The sequence below is a fragment of the Aegilops tauschii genome, chromosome 2 (genome assembly GCF_002575655.3).
Source record: "Aegilops tauschii subsp. strangulata cultivar AL8/78 chromosome 2, Aet v6.0, whole genome shotgun sequence".
NCBI classification, from domain to species: Eukaryota; Viridiplantae; Streptophyta; class Magnoliopsida; order Poales; family Poaceae; genus Aegilops; species Aegilops tauschii.
Genome location: NC_053036.3, coordinates 132,047,822 through 132,065,732, shown reverse-complemented (window position 1 = coordinate 132,065,732; position 17,911 = coordinate 132,047,822). Strand labels below are relative to the sequence as shown.

The 17,911-nt window shown below is 50.4% G+C and overlaps 1 protein-coding gene across 1 annotated transcript; it reads left to right on the top strand.

Annotated features, from left to right (window-relative positions):
- Nucleotides 1-1,550: 1,550 nt before the first annotated feature.
- Nucleotides 1,551-3,716, top strand: LOC109786349 (cytochrome P450 78A5). The gene is made up of 2 exons (XM_020344923.3): nt 1,551-2,554; nt 2,672-3,716. The coding sequence occupies exons 1-2, from the start codon at nt 1,604-1,606 to the stop codon at nt 3,263-3,265; spliced, it is 1,545 nt and encodes a 514-aa protein (XP_020200512.1). The 5' UTR covers nt 1,551-1,603; the 3' UTR covers nt 3,266-3,716.
- Nucleotides 3,717-17,911: the final 14,195 nt, after the last annotated feature.

Here is a 17,911-nt window from a genome sequence, read left to right as displayed (position 1 = left end):
GTTGCTAGAAGACTCCATAGATTGTTCTTGGTGATGCGTAGAAAAATTTGAATTATTGCTACGTTCCCTAACACTTGCATGCATATTACTCTGAAACGGTATTTTTTTTCTTGCATTTGCTATTGGTAAGTCTGTCTGAAAATGGAAAATGTGCCAACCGATTTTCTTTAGTGAGGACAAGGCGGTGTGGAGCTCCGAGGTTGAGTCAAGAGCGATAATGAAAATGCAGCAACACAACTAAGGGCATCTCCAGCTGTTGGAGCCCCCAAGAACACCGCCGAATCAAAAAAGTTGGTATCTTGGGGGGGCAAATGCTTCATCGACCAAAATAGGAGTGCATGGAGAGGACATCTTTCCAGCGATACCTCACCCCAACCAAAAGTTTGTGAGGGGAATGATTAAGTGGGCCAAGAAAAAGGACATGTGGGGAGACACGATTCGTCTAAATTTCCGTCGACGCCCCCAAGAGCCCCCCCCCCCAACGCGTTGGGTTTCGCCTGGGTTTGCCGGCGTTGGGGCCGTGGCTGGACCGTTTTTCGACAAAAAGCGTTGTTGAGCCTAAACCAACCGAGCCTAAAAAGGTGTCCTGGGGCCGTCCTGGGAGCGGATGGAGATGCTCTAAGGTGATGTCGAGACGTGCGTGAGAGTCCAGCCCGCCGCGCTGGTCATAGTAGGTGGTTCGACCAACGCTAGATCAGGCGGGTCAAAGGGACAAGGAACAAAGTAGGGAAAGTCGTTGGTTGAAAATAAAACGCTCACACTTCTAATCTACAACAAGTTCTATTTCTGGCAAATTCAGTCATTCTCTTCTTTACCACGCATTTATTTTTCTACACGTCTATCTAAGCACTTTGCATTTGTACATGATTTTAGGCTAGTCAAAGTGAAGAGTAACTACTACGCTATGGCGGGGAGTACATTCATAATGGGTAGTACTATGCAAACCTCATTTATTAAAATGTAGACTCAATTTGTCTTGGGGTGTGTTCCGTTACCACAAGCATCTCTTTATCATTAGTAGTTACCATAAGCAACTTTACTTTTAAGTGTGTTACTTCCCTTCATTCCAATAAATAAGATGCGCACGCGCCTTGAAATTTAATTTTGACCATAAGTTAGACCAACAAACTGTTGGTTTTACATGATAGAAATTATACCGTTGAATTTGTATTGAAATTCTTTTTGATGGTTTTTAACTCACAAAAATATATATTATTGATCAAATTTATGGTCTTGATTTTTAGAAAGCGTGCGTGCTTTTTTCAAGGTACTGGAGTATGTCACCATGTAAGTTACTCTCACTATGATTAGCCTTAATGACCATTGGCACGATTTTGAAAGGTCACACCGTTTGCCAAAATTCTGTTCATTATTTTGTACAGCTAATTGCTACTCATCATGGACTGTTACACGGCTGTACTGAAACGCTTGGTAATTAAGAAAATTCATTAGATACATAATACTACCCTCTATTTCCTGGGCAGTGAAAAATACATTGGCAAATGTTTGCAGGGCCAGGCTCTCCTATTTAAACGCCCACTCGCCTTCTCATCTCAGCCTCACCTTCGAACCCTTTCCTTCCAAGAAACTTCTCAAGAATCCCATGGATCTTTCCATGGCTACCGGCCCGGAAGACTCCCTCCTCCTGCTCCTCCTCCCGGCTACCACCCTGCTCCCACCCCTGCTCGCCGTGCTCCTCCTCGCCGCCTCACTCCTGTGGCTCTCACCGGGCGGTCCGGCGTGGGCCTTGTCCCTCTGCCTTCGCCCGCCGCCAGGCCCACCAGGCGTGGTCACCGCGCTCTCCAGCCCCGTGGCGCACCGCGTCATGGCGGCGCTGTCCCGCTCTGTCCATGGCGGCGCGGCATTGATGTCCTTCTCCGTCGGCCTAACCCGCGTCGTCGTGTCGAGCCGGCAAGATACAGCGCGTGAGATACTCGTCAACCCGGCGTTCGGCGACCGCCCCGTGAAGGACGCGGCGCGCCACCTCCTCTTCCACCGCGCAATGGGCTTCGCCCCGTCGGGCGACACCCATTGGCGTGCCCTCCGCCGTCTCGCCGCGGCGCACCTCTTCGGCCCGCGCCGCGTGGCGGCCTCCGCACCCCACCGCTCCTCTATTGGGGCGCGCATGCTCGGCGACGTCGCCTCCCTCATGGCCCGCCACGGCGAAGTCGCCCCTCGGCGGTTCCTGCACGCGGCGTCCCTAAACCACGTCATGGCCGTCGTCTTCGGCAAGCGCTACGACGATTTCACAAGCCAAGAAGGTGCCCTCGTGGAGGAGATGGTAAACGAAGGGTACGACCTCCTCGGCACGTTCAACTGGGCAGATCACCTGCCATTCCTCAAGTGGCTCGACCTCCAGGGCGTGCGCCGCCGGTGCAACAGGTTAGTCCGGCAGGTGGAGGCGTATGTGGGTAACATCATTCAGGAGCACAAGGCGAGGCGCGCCAGCGGATCAGGCATTGCGGATGAGCTCTCCGGCGACTTCGTCGATGTGCTCCTCGGCCTCGACGGAGAAGACAAGATGTCAGAGTCCGACATGATCGCCGTTCTTTGGGTAAGGCTCGGCGAAACTATGTACTCTACAGGCGTACCGACAAAAAGATCCAGAGTACGACTGATTGCATTCAAGCCGTGGTCGTGCGTTTTGTTAATAATGGGTTGTACGTTTCAGGAGATGATCTTTAGAGGGACGGACACGGTGGCGATCTTGATGGAGTGGATCATGGCGAGGATGGTGCTGCACCCGGAGATCCAGTCGAAGGCCCGGGTGGAGCTGGACGCCGTGGTGGGCCGGGGCAGGGCCGTGACGGACGAGGACGTGGCGAGGCTCCCCTACATCCAGTGCATCGTCAAGGAGACGCTGCGCATGCACCCGCCGGGCCCGCTCCTCTCGTGGGCGCGGCTGGCTGTGCACGACGCACACGTCGGCGCCCACCTCGTCCCGGCCGGCACGACGGCGATGGTGAACATGTGGGCCATCGCGCACGACGCGGCGGTGTGGCCCGAGCCGGAGCAGTTCCGGCCGGAGCGGTTCATGGAGGAGGAGGTGAGCGTGCTGGGCAGCGACCTCCGCCTGGCCCCGTTCGGCGCCGGGCGGCGCGTGTGCCCCGGCAAGATGCTGGCCCTCGCCACCGTCCACCTCTGGCTCGCCCAGCTGCTGCACCGGTTCGAGTGGGCGCCCTCGGGGAGCGTCGACCTGTCAGAGCACCTCAAGATGTCACTGGAGATGGCCACGCCGCTGGTCTGCAGGGCCGTGGCTCGCTAGGGCCAGAGAGAGCTGCTGCATGCTACCGCCGCCGTCTACGTTACCTAGCCTGTCGGCGGCGCCAGCGTTACTTGCTTTATTGCCTAGTATTTATTGGCTAGCCGTTGGAGGCTAGCTTGCCAGGGTCTAGTAGTACTAGTACTGCTTTTTGGTCATCTCCATGCATGCACGGCTAGCTAGCTCTGTCTCTGTGCGGCCGATCCGTTAGCCATTGAAGGAAGCTATAGCTAGCCATGGGTTACTCCTGCTCGAGGCCAGCAAGCATTCACGCATGCTGTCTTGATGAGAGGGTAATTTTGGTCTTCTAGATGGGGAGTTATTAGTGTGTTTTTGCTTTTGTTCGGGAGAAACATCTGGTGTCTGTGAGTGTGAGTTGCAATGTCGAGTCGTAGTAGTGTCGTGCTTCAAGAAAATTTGTAGTGAGATTTTGTATATTTTTGAATCCGTGAAACATTTGTCCTCTGCATGCCCACGCTACCTTTTGTTGATGGATTAACTCTGTGCCGTTGCTGGCCAGCGCGAGAGTGAAATGGTGTGCGCGTAACCAACTGATAAAAACAACATACTGACTGGCCCAAGCACCTGAACTCGTGACCCGTGCATGCATTGTGCTGCACCCCCCACGGTTAGAGTAAATTGCACAAAAGTACCACAATTGGGGCATTGAAAACAGATTGGTACCAAGTTTGGTAATTTTTACATGTCAGTACCAAGTCTGGGGCTAGACGTTACAAAAGGTCTAAATCGCGTATAAACGCGTATTGACAGTGTATCTGACCGGCGGGGCCCGCCTGTCAGCTGCTGAGGTGGCATTTTTTTGCAGAAACCCCCCTCACAGTGGCGCCCGCTCTGGACCGAGGGGAGGATCCCTCGAGTCCGAGCTCCCACTCGCATCACCGCGGCCCCCGCTTGCGCTGGAGCTGCCCCTGCTCGCACCGCCACGGCATCTGCTCGTGCCGCCGTGGCCTCTACTCGTGCCTTCCCTCTCCGCCGCGGCCTCTCCTCGCGTCGTGGCCTCTCCCCCCTCCGCTGCAGCAGCTCGAACCCCAGCAGCCGACCGCGCCTTCCCTCGCCGTCGGCCAGATCCCCCGCCCAGCGCCGTCCCCCTTCCCCCCTCCTCCAGCGACCTCCCCCTTACCATCAACCCACTCAGCCGCCGCCATGGATCCCTTTCTGTCTCCTCCCTCTTTCACTCGTGGGGATGACGGGAACCAAGGCAGCGCGTCGAGAGAGAGAGAGCTTCGGATGAGAGAGAGAGAGAGAGAAGAAAAAATGGAAGGAGGAAGAGAAGGAGAGAGGCAGGGTGCGGGGACGGCCTGGTCCTGGTCGCCGGTGGTGGTGCTCCGGTGGCCGGCCGGCGGCGCGGCGAGGAGGAGGCTAGGGCGGGGCGGGGGTTACGGGAGGCGAAGGAGCACGGGCTCGAGGGGCTCCTCCCCTCGATCCAGATCGGGCGCCGCTGCGCGTGAGGATGAAGGAGGTGCGGGGGGTTTCTGCAAAAAAAATGCCACGTCAGCAGCTGACAGGCGGCCCCTGCCGGTCAGATACACGGTCAATACACGTTTATACGCGATTTAGACCTTTTTGTAACGTCTAGCCCCAGATTTGGTACTGACACGTAAAAATTACCAAACTTGGTACCAATCTGCTTCCAATGCCCCAATTGTGGTACTTCTGTGCAATTTACTTCCACGGTTACAAGCGCCTTATCAATGATGTGTCATCAGGTTTTTGTGTTAAGTCCGTTGCTATGTTTCAACGTCGGTGGAGCCACCAGTGTATATTACAATCTGCTAATATGCTTACACTCTGACCCTACGATTGTACGTATTGGGAACATCAGATCACATGTAAATTACTGTGGATGATCTGGCTCGCTCGTCTTCAGGTAGCTAGGTCGGCTGTTCAGGCAGGTTGCCAGTATGTGCAGGGAGCCAGCAGAGTCAGGCTTGCAAATCGTGACACTGAAGTGAGAACGACCATTGACCCACGGAGGCGCGGACCAGTAGTAGTTCTGGACTTCTGGTACGGGCCGTTATTGGTTCATTTAGTTGGTCATATACTCTGAGCCAGGATGCCGTTGACAGAAAAATCTTAACCTGTGCAAAACCTGCATGCAGCGGCGCCGAAGAAGCTTCTGGAAGATGGACTCTGGAGTTTGTCAAGCTGAAGAAGGACTCTGGAGTTTGTCAAGCTGACTGAAGATGCTCTCCCCTGGTTTTCTGTTTCTTTCTTCCGTATCTAGCTTAGACTACATACTATATACTCCCTCCAGTCCTTTTAAGTTCGCATATAAGATTTGTCTGAAGTCAAACCTCATAAGATTTGATCAAGTTTATAAAAAGAAATACCAACATTCAGAATGTGAAATCAACAATGCATCATGACTTTAGTTTTTATATTGCATAAATTTAGCACTGTAGATGTTAATATTTTTTTATATAAATATAGTTAAACTTTACGAAGTTTGACTTCACATAATTTTTATATGCAGAGTAAAAAGAACCGGAGAGAGTACGTACGTACCATCTGCTATCTCGCATCTTCAAAGCGTGCTCACCCATACAATGCTCGGAGAAATTCGGCACCCATGACAAAAAAGAGTGGGTAACGGTAATGGGGCATGATTCCAGGCCCCCTAGCCTGCCTGCCATGTTCGTTCTGATATGGTATCTCGCTTTTCCGACGAAGGAAAAATAATATATCTGTGACGTGACAGGGGTCTAGGCGTGTGCGTGCACTTTCCCTGAATGGAAAGAAACTGTGCTCAGTGCTGTAGGTGGCATAGTTTATGCCACTATTAGAGATGGAACTTAGTTGGAAGCAGGGGCGAGTGGGGGTCATCATCTCATGATTGGCGCAATCTTCAGGTGTGGGCGAGACTGAGAGGGCGATGGCAAAGATCTCGCAGAATCACATGCTCCTGCCGATAATGCTCCCGATTAGTCTTGTCCCGGAGAAAGTAAGTCGTGACATGCTTGTTTTCGTCCATGGACATCGGCTCATCATCCATCCACTCCCTCCCACGAACGAAAGTGGAGGGCTTTGGCCAGGGGTGGCCAATATTGGTTCGACCTTCTCCCCGAAAAAATATCAACGGTTCGTTTTGGCCCAATCCCGTATCTTAACATATATTTGTGTTCAATTAAGGAGATCAATGCCCCGTTTGGAGGTTGGAATTGTGGTTGAAATGCGAGAATTGCTCTACAAGAAGGCTCTAGTGGCTGACCGCGACAGCCCTTCATTCGCTTAGCTTCCGTTGAGCCATCAGCTACCCACATACTCCGCTTCTTCCACACCTCCGAACGGGGGCCATCGAATCTCCATGTGCCACTTCCATCTTTCATGAATACTACTAGTACGTAGTAACAGGGGAAGCGGCCCCCGCCGTAGGCCATGGCACGCCTACCACGTGCTCGTCGTCGGCGGAAGCGCAGAGCCGGAGACGGTGCGTGCGAGATCTTCCAAAGCAAAGATCGCGTGTTGTTGGCGCGCTAGCTAGCTTCACCTCCACTCCGGTCATAAAATTATTTAGCGCCACAGAGGGCTACATCCGCATCCGCAAGCTGAAAGCGACGGAATCCAGCCGACCGGTGCCGGTGCGGTGCAATCCTCTGGCCTTTGATCGCCATCGCCTGAAGGCAACGTGCCATCGGCCGTGAGCATGCAGCTGCAGCTGCAGCGAAGATGGGCCGAGGCCGCGTGTGTGGTCGTGCCTTGAGATTTCTTTCTCTCTAAGTAATAATTATACGAATGCCTCAAGACCCGCCACGCGCGCTTGCAGCTGTGCATGGTGCCAGCCTGCCAGGGCTATCCTAAACGTATGTGCGTCTCAGGAAAGAGAAGGAAAAATGCTAATTTGCGTGCGGCAACGCCGGTGGTGGTGCGCGACGACGCAAGCCACGTACGGTCAATCACTTGGTGGAGGTGCTAGCATTAGCATCTGGCGCGGGCATGGTGATTAAGGGTGCGATTCTTCTTATTTTCGGATGAAGGGTGCGTTTCATCAATCTATAAACCAGAATAGATATCCGGCGATTCCTTTCTGAAGACGTAGCCTAGGAGTTGTGTATTTTGCGTTTATGTTGTATCTTGTATCGTAGGGTTAGTGGCTATCTGGGGAGTTGCTGTCGCGAGGTATACGGCCTCAGGGTTGTTTTCCATTTTATTTTCAGGTCGATGATGTTCGGCTGCTGGATTTTGCACTTTTAATAATATATGGTTGCATGCATCGTTCTGATCCAAAGGTCGGGGGTTATCCTCATTTTCGAGAAAAAAGCAGCTAATCCCCTTAAATCCTCCCTAAAAGTTCGAAAGGACAATCCAGTCTCCATCTGAACAAGAGAGAAAGAAAAAAGTCACCCAACCGTACCCCTCGCTTGTCCTCATGCGTCTTGATTGTCCGTGAACCCTTATATTCAGCCCATACATGAGGAGATTATGAGGGCTAGCTAGCGCGTCCGATTAATGTCCAATCAGTCTATCATGTAGGACATGGCGCAACAGGACCATGATCTTATATCTATTTTTTCTCCTTTCTCTTTCTCCATCCCATCAATCATATGCATGTGACCCTATAATTTAAAGAGAAAATGAAGTACATGGTAGCATACATGCACAAATAAGGATTTAAAACGAACTTGTCCGAACACTAACCGTATGCGTTCCAAGGCATTTAAGAAGCCAAATTTGAGGAAGCCGACTATTGATTATCATTTTTAGTCTAAACACACCATCTTTATTAATTAACAATAATGTTCATCAAAATACAACTGATAGGAGAGGGTTGTAGGAGCCAGAGATGTCTACCTACACTAAGACCTAGAGCATGTTTAGTGAGACCGTGCGCCTCAAAATTTGAATCCCCTCAAAGGAGAAGGATATTTGAGGAGCCAAATTCGAGGAGACTGATTATAGATGCTCTAAAGCCTTGGGTAAATCGAACAAGAATCTTTGCTTTGCCTTTTTGGTGGTTTTAATGTCGTCTTGGCAGGTGTATGGTTTTTTTAGAGGTATAACGACTCTTTATTCATGTAAGTTCATCAGAATTGTCACAGCATCATAAGGTTGAAGAAACCATGTATTCCTTCTTACTCCTAAAGATAATAAAATTTTAGCTACACTATCAACCTCAAAGTTTCGAGTCCTGCTTTCATGCATAAAATTACAATCCACAAACTCTAGTGATCTAGCACGAATCTCCTAAATAACTGTTGCATGTCTCCCACCTTGACGCGTTTCAATGTTTTAAACCACCGTGGCACAACCGAAGAAATTGAGACCTGGGAGATGTCCAAGTCTTTTGCCAATGCCACGCGACATCAATAGCTTCTAACGTTGGCACATCAATTATACCCATGAGATTAATCGACGATGAGCCCATTATACTAAACAGTATAACTCAGCGAGCTACGACGTCTCACAGCGATTTGACCTCGTGAGCCGTCGGATCTAGCACACGAATGCACTAAATCATTCAGTTGCTCCACTGTGCGTCCCAAAGCCATTTTCATTCGCCACACTGTGCGTCCTGGTTGCCCAACGTATAAGGGCTGCTGCTCCTGAGATTGACCTGGGCTTCTTCTAATCAATCGGGCCAAAAAATTACTAAGTGGGCCGCTGCTCCCATAGAGAGACCAACTGGCCACAACTGGTGCAAGGGAAGTAGTGCTACGTCATCAAGTGAATTCTAACCTTAGCCTAAAAAAAGTGAATTCTAACCTTGATTTTCTTTTTTCTTTTGTTTTTGTACCGGGACTCCTTGCTTTTCACCTTCCGTTATGTATGAGCCTTGTGGCTGGCGTTCCTTGCAATTCTCATTTGGCATATGACTGTGTCTGTGTGAGCTTGGCGCTAGACTTCTGCAGTTTTCGTGTTGCACTATATATCAACAATCAACTTCTGCCTAAATTCCTCCAAAAAAAAAGCTTCAGCCATTAAAAAATTAGCATTAGTTTTTTAGAGTTGTCTCAAACATTCAGTTGGATCTATCAACTTAAAAACCCTCCTACATATATTAGCAATTTGCACATTGTTCCTCTCGTGTGCAACTATGTCAGTACCATCTACATAGCTTTTACAAAAAAAAAACACTGTCTTTCCATCAAAAATGGAGGGTATAAGTTACTATTACTTTAGCTACTTAGATAAATCACGCGATTTTGCATGCTAGGGCCTGACTTAGGTCAGTTCGTCTTGGTATCTTCGGTTAATATGTGAGATGATTGCTCATCTTATTTCTGTCCAAAAATAAAATCACTTTTTTGTGCAGAGGCATTATGTATACTCTGCTAAAATGCAGGCTTGCCTAAGTATTTATTTATTTCCTTGCTACAGTCCAAATTTTACGAAATGTTTCTATTATCCATATTTTTCTAATATTTTTATACTTGTTTTTAATGAATGGGCGCGGCAACACGCGCGTTCGTGGTCTAGTGTAGTCCTAGATGACCTTGACAAATCGCAACAGAAGCACCTGTATCTCCATATCTACTCACAACACCATCAACATTAATCTTCATAGTACCTGGTGGTGGTCTAATCCAAGGCTGCCGAACGTGAACTCGAGCTGGATGGGGCTCGACTGGCTGTTGACGAGAGATGGAATTAATCTCAGAGATAAAATGCTTGATAAAGAGATGCGCGGACATTGCTGACTGAAACTCCTGCTTATATATAGCTTTCCTTCGCTCGTACCACACAACCCAAAGAGTCACTACCATCTCAGTGAAATCATCCTGCTGCAGCGAATCATGCATAGAAGCGAGCCATAGTTTTGCACTTGTAATTCTGGTCATTATCATATGTTCAACCATTTCTTCCTTCGCTAGTGCCCATAATGCCCTTGCCATTGAACACTCAACCAGTGCGTACTTCCATGAATCACAGATAGCACACAAAGGACAGTAAGGGGTGTCAGCCATGTTCATGAGATTGAAAATGTCCAAAGTAGGGATTGAGTGTTGACGTCACAAGAAAACCTTCAGCTTTGCACGTACCGAAGCACCCCACAAATTTGTCCATTGTTTCGACGTTGACACTAAATATGGAGCACCAACATTGCCATCAAGCCAGCCCTCTCTTGAGAGTTTTGTATTTATCAACATAAGGTAGGCAGAGCGAACCGAAAAACATCCATTATTTCCATGAGCCCATGACCAAAAATCTGGCATGTTCCTAGTGCAAATAGGAATGGCCAAATCGTAGTGGCATCCATTGGTAAAAGTGAAGCCCTCACCAGCTCCTCCCTCTATCTAGCAACGGTACCATCAGTAAGATTTGAGACCATGAAGACAGTATTATGAACAGCAATTATAGGTCTCGTAGAATTTTCCGTCGGCAACCAGTTATGGTTCCAAATTTCTGTAGTGGTTCCATCTCCAATACGTCTAATAAGACCTTGAAACAGGACATATCTTTCTTCCATCACCGATCTCCAAATCTGTGATGGATGAGAGCCCACATTCGCATGAAAAATAGGCGTGTCAGGAAAATACACTGACTCGAGGATCCGTGCACTCTGTTACGCAATCCCGGGTCCGCTAACATCAGGATTTCCGACCCACCTGCGTCATCAGGCCCAACCGAAGAGCAACACCGACTTATGGCAGGCCTTGGGCCCTCTCCTCCCAAAAGACTAGCCTGTTAGGAGGGGACACCCCCGCCCTTATAAATCGTGTTATGTCTCCTCCCACAACCGATGTGGGACTAAACCCAACAATCTCTCCCTCACACATCGGTCACCCATGGGCCCGCTAACACCAGCGTTTCCAGCCCACCAACCATGACTGACCACCTGTGAGTTCACCGAGATTTATTCCGGGCACCTGGGCTCTGATACCAATTGTTACGCAATCCCGAGTCCGCTAACACCAGCGTTTCCAACCCACCTGCGTCACCAGGCCCAACCGGAGAACAACACCGACTTATGACAGGCCTTGGGCCCTCTCCTCCCAAAAAACTAGTCTGTTAGGAGGGGACACCCCCACCCTTATAAATCATGTTAGAGTTGTGTCGAATATTATTGTACAAGTTAGGTTACAGTTGGACTTGGAGTCGTACGGTGTGTGTGGACAGGATATGGAGTCGTGTCCAAGTAGGACACTTGTATCTATGTCTCTCATATATAGCGGGGGTAGACACACGATATAACCTATGCCAACATACCGGCGGGGGGGGGGGGGGGGGGGGGGGGGGGCGGCGGCGTGTGCCGGCGCCCGGGCGGCCAGGGTGCGGTATTGTAGCGGTCTCATGGAGAGGAGCGCCCGTAGTCAGGCCCCGAGGACGTAGCCATGATGGTGAACCTCGTTAACAAATCTCGATGTCGTGCTCGTGTGATTGCTTGATCCTCAATAGATCGACAGAGTGCCTCGGATTATTTTAATAAATGATATCATGAGCAAGGTTACGAGGAGGTCGCGGTTGATTTCGTTGGATCGAGTTGGTGCGGGCACCGATGGAAACAATTCGACGGTGTGGCGAAGATATCTGCTCGAGATAGCGATCGGAACTAGCAACCGGAAGGAAGCAGCAGTCGCTCGGCGAACGGCAGAGGCGCGTGCAGGTGCAGCGGGCAACCTAGCGTACAGCGGCGGCAGGATCCGGATCGGATCGTGCTACGTTTCGGCGAGATCGAATCCGAACCGATGCAGCAGCAGCTTGGTGCGGTGCATCGAGCGCGTGGCAGGCCGCTTGGAAGCTAGGAAGGGCGCTGGCCCAGGTCAGGTGAGGCCGGTGTTGGGCTGGCCAGCAGTTGTGACACACAGCACGCAGGAGCCATGAGCGGTCCAGATTCGAGAGGCGGAATAGGTGGTTGCACGCAGGGCTGCAGGAGGCCTCGTCTCGTTCTGGAAAGATACTGCTGCTACAGGAAGTTGCATAGGCGTGAAGACATGAGATTTGTTTGGTAAAAGAAAATATCTTCGCGGATAACGCAGGCTGAGTCAGAGGATCAACTTTTATTGGCAAAGTTTAGATTGCATGCATCGCGTCAGGTACATGACGCCGTGGCTGGTTGAGGCCTAGGAGCCCGTGCATGAGGTTGCTAATTGAAGCATCAGGAGTTTTCTATGGAAAATTAGCACAAATACCGAGGGTGTCTTTTGGACAAAGAAGCATGTATGCATGGCGTGAGTTTTTTCAACAAAAGGTGCAATGCGTACGAGAAGCTGCTTGGGTCAAAATAATTTCTCGGATGGAAGTGCGGCGTGATGTAGAGTTGGTCAGATGGAGCGCGTGCGAGGATGGCGACACGTGTATAAGGCTCGGAGGAGTCTGGAGCGCGTCGTGACACGATCATGCATACACAGGATGTTAAGACAATGCACGGAGATGTGCGGGCGGACAAGACGCAGGGTGGAGCATGGTTGCAGTCGGATAATTCCGGCTGGGCCGGACTAGACAGTCTGATGGATCGACGTGGATGTCGGTCAAAGCAGAAGATGGCGGTGATTTCGGCAACGACAACATAAGAGCGTGATGCTGATGGTGGCCGAATTCTAGGACGTGGAAACACGTGGTGCAGGCCTGAGGGCTTGTGTGGCTTCGACGGACTATGGCGCAGGGTTGGTTCAAGATGGTGCACACATAAGAGAGCTTGAAGTCGACAGGGCGCAGGGTAGCATAGCGCAGCTACATGGAGTCATGTTGAAGGTGGAGCTGGAGTCTGATGGACGACTTCACTCTGTGCTGATGGAGGGGCTACGGCGTAAGAATTCGGAGAGTCGAAGCCTATTTCGGCGGGATAACGAGAGACACGTGGATCAGACTGGGTACCAGTGGTCTGATGGAGACGTGATACTCGGCATCGGTCGGTGATGATCGATAGTTCTCTGCAGTGGGGGTTGAGGCAGTGTGGGCTAGCTACCCGGGAGACTCGACTAGGACAGCAGAGACTCGACGCGGTGATAGCGGCGAGGCGTACGGTAAGCACGGGACACAGCGACAGGCCAAGGAACTGGTGGTCAGACAAATTGTGCAAAGGGTGCTGAAGCAGTGTTGACGAGTACCGGATTCAAGTTGGTGACTGGGTCTATTGTTGCCAGTTGATTGACAGGAGTTGACCATGGAGAATCTGAGAAAGTGGCGAAGAGTCTGAAATTGTCAAAAGCTGGGAGAGTACATGGTTGTATATTCTGTGGTGTTCAGTGCACATTGCAAAGTGCGGATGACAAGTACAGAAGGAGACGGAGTGCTATAGCTATGGGACATGTCAAAGATTATCCGGGAAAAAGGATGGGACAACTGTGAATTTGACTCAGGGTGACACAGGGCGATGGTGAAATTCCTTTAAGTTTCAGACAGATGGTCAAGAAAGAGCGATGTTGAGTTCAGGTAACTCTTGTATGTGAAATCCAATATGTGAGTTGTTTATTTTCACGCAGATAAATTATCGGTGTGTGATGGCGTTGAACGGAAACTCCGAAAGTTGGGAGCACAAAGTAGAGTAATGAGAAAGTTAATTTTGCTTAAGTGTTGACTGTGAAGAAGACGAGAAGGGACTACAGTTGCAGGTGGAGTCACATGGAGTCTGGGAGTAGCAGCGGTGCTCATGGCGTATCTCAAGTCCAATGTACATGGAGGTTTGACGCACGGACGAATTTAAGGTGGTGGAGAATATTCGCCAAGGTGAAGTTTGTTAGAGTTGTGTCGAATATTATGTTGGCATAGGTTACATCGTGTGTCTACCCCCGCTATATATGAGAGGCATAGGATACAAGTGTCCTACTTGGACACGACTCCATATCCTGTCCACACACCGTACGACTCCAAGTCCCACTGTAACCTAACTTGTACAATAATATTCGACACAACTCTAACACACTCAAACAATTTGTGTCTTGAAGAATTCTCCAAGCTTGCCTAGCAAGAAGAGCCAAATTAAAAATCTCCAGGTTGCGAAAACCCATGCCACCTAAATGTTTAGGTCTCGTCATGACATCCCATAACACCCAAACTAGCTTCCTTTTTTTCATTCTTGACTCCCCACCAAAATTTGATCAAAGACATAAAGCTCGAGGGAGTTTGAAACGTCCCATAGAATATACTGGGATAGCTTGCACCATTAATTTAATCAAAACTTCCTTCCCTTCCATGGATAATAGTTTCTCGATCCACCCTTGACTTTATTCCACACTCTATCTTTCAAATATTTGAAAGTCTTAGTTTTTGATCTCCCAACATGTGAAGGCATACACAGGTACTTTTCATTTACAGATTCACTTTGCACATTAAGACAGAGCTTTACCTCATCTCTGATGTTCTTAGGACAACCCTTACTAAAGAAAATGGAGGACTTGTCTCTGTTTATCCTTTGACCCGAAGCACTGCAATAAGTTCGCCTCTTCTATACTCGCTTTGAAAAACAACATGCTGTCATCTGCGAAGAGGAGGTGGTTTACCGCCGGAGCCGACGGGGCCACTTTAATACCACTACGCTAGGATGACTGATTGTTAGAGCATCTCCAGCTGAGCACCTCTGACCCCCCCCCCTATACGCCCCGACGGACGACCCGATTACTCACCGGTAAAAATCCCGACCCAAACGGATGCCTCATACCACCCCCAAACGCCCAGGCTAACTAGCACCCCTCATATCCAGCCCAAATCTGGGGCGGATATGGGAAGGCCCGTCCGATACGGCCCACGCTGTCCCATCCGACCCCACATATATTCGTCCCCATCCGTTCCCCGGACCAAACCCTAGCCACTCCGCTCCACTCCTCCGCCAAGCTCCCATTCGGGGATCCGCGGCCTTCTCCGGCATGACGAGCAACGGATCTGAGTCCTTCGTCACACGATGTGCAGACTGGGACCTCATCTTAGTTGGGCCCAAGGAGGAGATGGTCGTCCGCATTACGCTCCGACGCGCCAATGAGGAGAACGTCCAATAGCGATCGGACTCGATCCGATGGGAATCTATAGCGTCCATCCAAATGGCGCTTGGATCCGGCGCGAGGCGCGTCGTCGCTACCTCGCCGGAGGTGGTGAGGTCCGTCTGGTGTCCAAACGTCGTGGCGGAGGCGCATCCCCTTCATTGGCGCGCCGACTTGGAGGCCTTCAGTGGCTCGTTAGCATCGGGGGGGGGGGGTGTAATATGGCGCGGCGTGCCCGCCGTGTGAGGCAGAGGGCGCTGGAGGCCGCGGAAGCACTCGCGCCAGATGCCGGTGAGGTGGAGTCGCACTCTCCGACGCCGATACGGGTACCCGGTGTTGGGGAACGTAGTAATTTCAAAAAAATTCCTACGCACACGCAAGATCATGGTGATGCATAGCAATGAGAGGGGAGAGTGTTGTCCACGTACCCTCGTAGACCGAAAGCGGAAGCGTTAGCACAACGCGGTTGATGTAGTCGTACGTCTTCACGATCCGATCGATCAAGTACCGAACGCACGGCACCTCCGAGTTCAGCACACGTTCAGCCCGGTGACGTCCCTCGAACTCCGATCCAGCCGAGTGTTGGGGGAGAGTTTCGTCAGCACGACGACGTGGTGACGATGATGATGTTCTACCGACGCAGAGCTTCGCCTAAGCACCGCTACAATATTATCGAGGTGGACTATGGTGGAGGGGGGCACCGCACACGGCTAAAAGATCAAACGATCAATTGTTGTCTCAAGGGTGCCCCCTTGCCCCCGTATATAAAGGAGCAAGGGGGAAGGTGCGGCCGGCCAGGAGGGGGCGCGCCAGGAGGAGTCCTACTCCCACCGGGAGTAGGACTCCCTCCCTTTTCCTTGTTGGATTAGGAGAAGAGGGGGAAAGAGGTGGAGGAGAAGAAGGAAAGGGGGCGCCGCCCCCCTCTCCTTGTCCTATTCGGACTAGGGGGGAGGGGCGCGCGACCCTTGCCCTGGCCGCCTCTCCTCTTCTCCACTAAGGCCCACTATGGCCCATTAACCCCCGGGGGGTTCCGGTAACCCCTCCGGTACTCCGGTAAAATCCCGATTTCACCCGGAACACTTCCGATATCCAAATATAGGCTTCTAATATATCAATCTTCATGTCTCGACCATTTCGATACTCCTCGTCATGTCCGTGATCACATCCGGGACTCCGAACAACCTTCGGTACATCAAAACATATAAACTCATAATATAACTGTCATCGAAACGTTAAGCGTGCGGACCCTACGGGTTCGAGAACTATGTAGACATGACCGAGACACGTCTCTGGTCAATAACCAATAGCGGAACCTGGATGCTCATATTGGCTCCCACATATTCTACGAAGATCTTTATCGGTCAAACCGCATAACAATACGTTGTTCCCTTTGTCATCGGTATGTTACTTGCCTGAGATTCGATCGTCGGTATCTCAATACCTAGTTCAATCTCGTTACCGGCAAGTCTCTTTACTCGTTCCGTAATACATCATCCTGCAACTAACTCATTAGTTGCAATGCTTGCAAGGCTTTAAGTGATGTGCATTACCGAGTGGGCCCAGAGATACCTCTCCGACAATCGGAGTGACAAATCCTAATCTCAAAATACGCCAACCCAACAAGTACCTTCGGAGACACCTGTAGAGCACCTTTATAATCACCCAGTTACGTTGTGACGTTTGGTAGCACACAAAGTGTTCCTCCGGTAAACGGGAGTTGCATAATCTCATAGTCATAGGAATATGTATAAGTCATGAAGAAAGCAATAGCAACATACTAAATGATCGAGTGCTAAGCTAACGGAATGTGTCAAGTCAATCACATCATTCTCCTAATAATGAGATCCCGTTAATCAAATGACAACTCTTTGTCTATGGCTAGGAAACATAACCATCTTTGATTAACGAGCTAGTCAAGGGGGGCACCGCACACGGCTAAGAGATCAATGATCAACTTGTGTGTCTATGGGGTGCCCCCTTCCCCGTATATAAAGGAGTGGAGGAGGGGGAGGGCCGGCCCTCTACTATGGCGCGCCCTGGGGAGTCCTACTCCCACCGGGAGTAGGATTCTCCCCCTTCCAAGTAGTAGGAGTAGGAGAGAAGGAAGGGGAAGAGAGAAGAGAAGGAAGGAGGGGGCGCCGCCCCTCCCCCTAGTCCAATTCGGACTAGGCCTTGGGGGGGCGTCCGGCCTGCCCTAGGCAGCCCCTCTCTCTCCCCTAAAGCCCAATAAGGCCCATATACTCCCCGGCGAATTCCCGTAACTCTCCGGTACTCCGATAAATACCCGAACCACTCAGAACCTTTCCGATGTCCAAATATAGCCTTCCAATATATTGATCTTTACGTCTCGAACATTTCGAGACTCCTCGTCATGTCCCTGATCTCATCCGGGACTCCGAACAACCTTTGGTACATCAAAACACATAAACTCATAATACCGATCGTCACCGAACGTTAATCGTGCGGACCCTACGGGTTCGAGAACTATGTAGACATGACCGAGACTCATCTACGGTCAATAACCAATAGCGGAACCTGGATGCTCATATTGGCTCCTACATATTCTACGAAGATCTTTATCGGTCAAACCGCATAACAACATACGTTGTTCCCTTTGTCATCGGTATGTTACTTGCCCGAGATTCGATCGTCGGTATCTCAATTCCTAGTTCAATCTCGTTACCGGCAAGTCTCTTTACTCGTTTCGTAATGCATCATCCTGCAACTAACTCATTGGTTACATTGCTTGCAAGGCTTATAGTGATGTGCATTACCG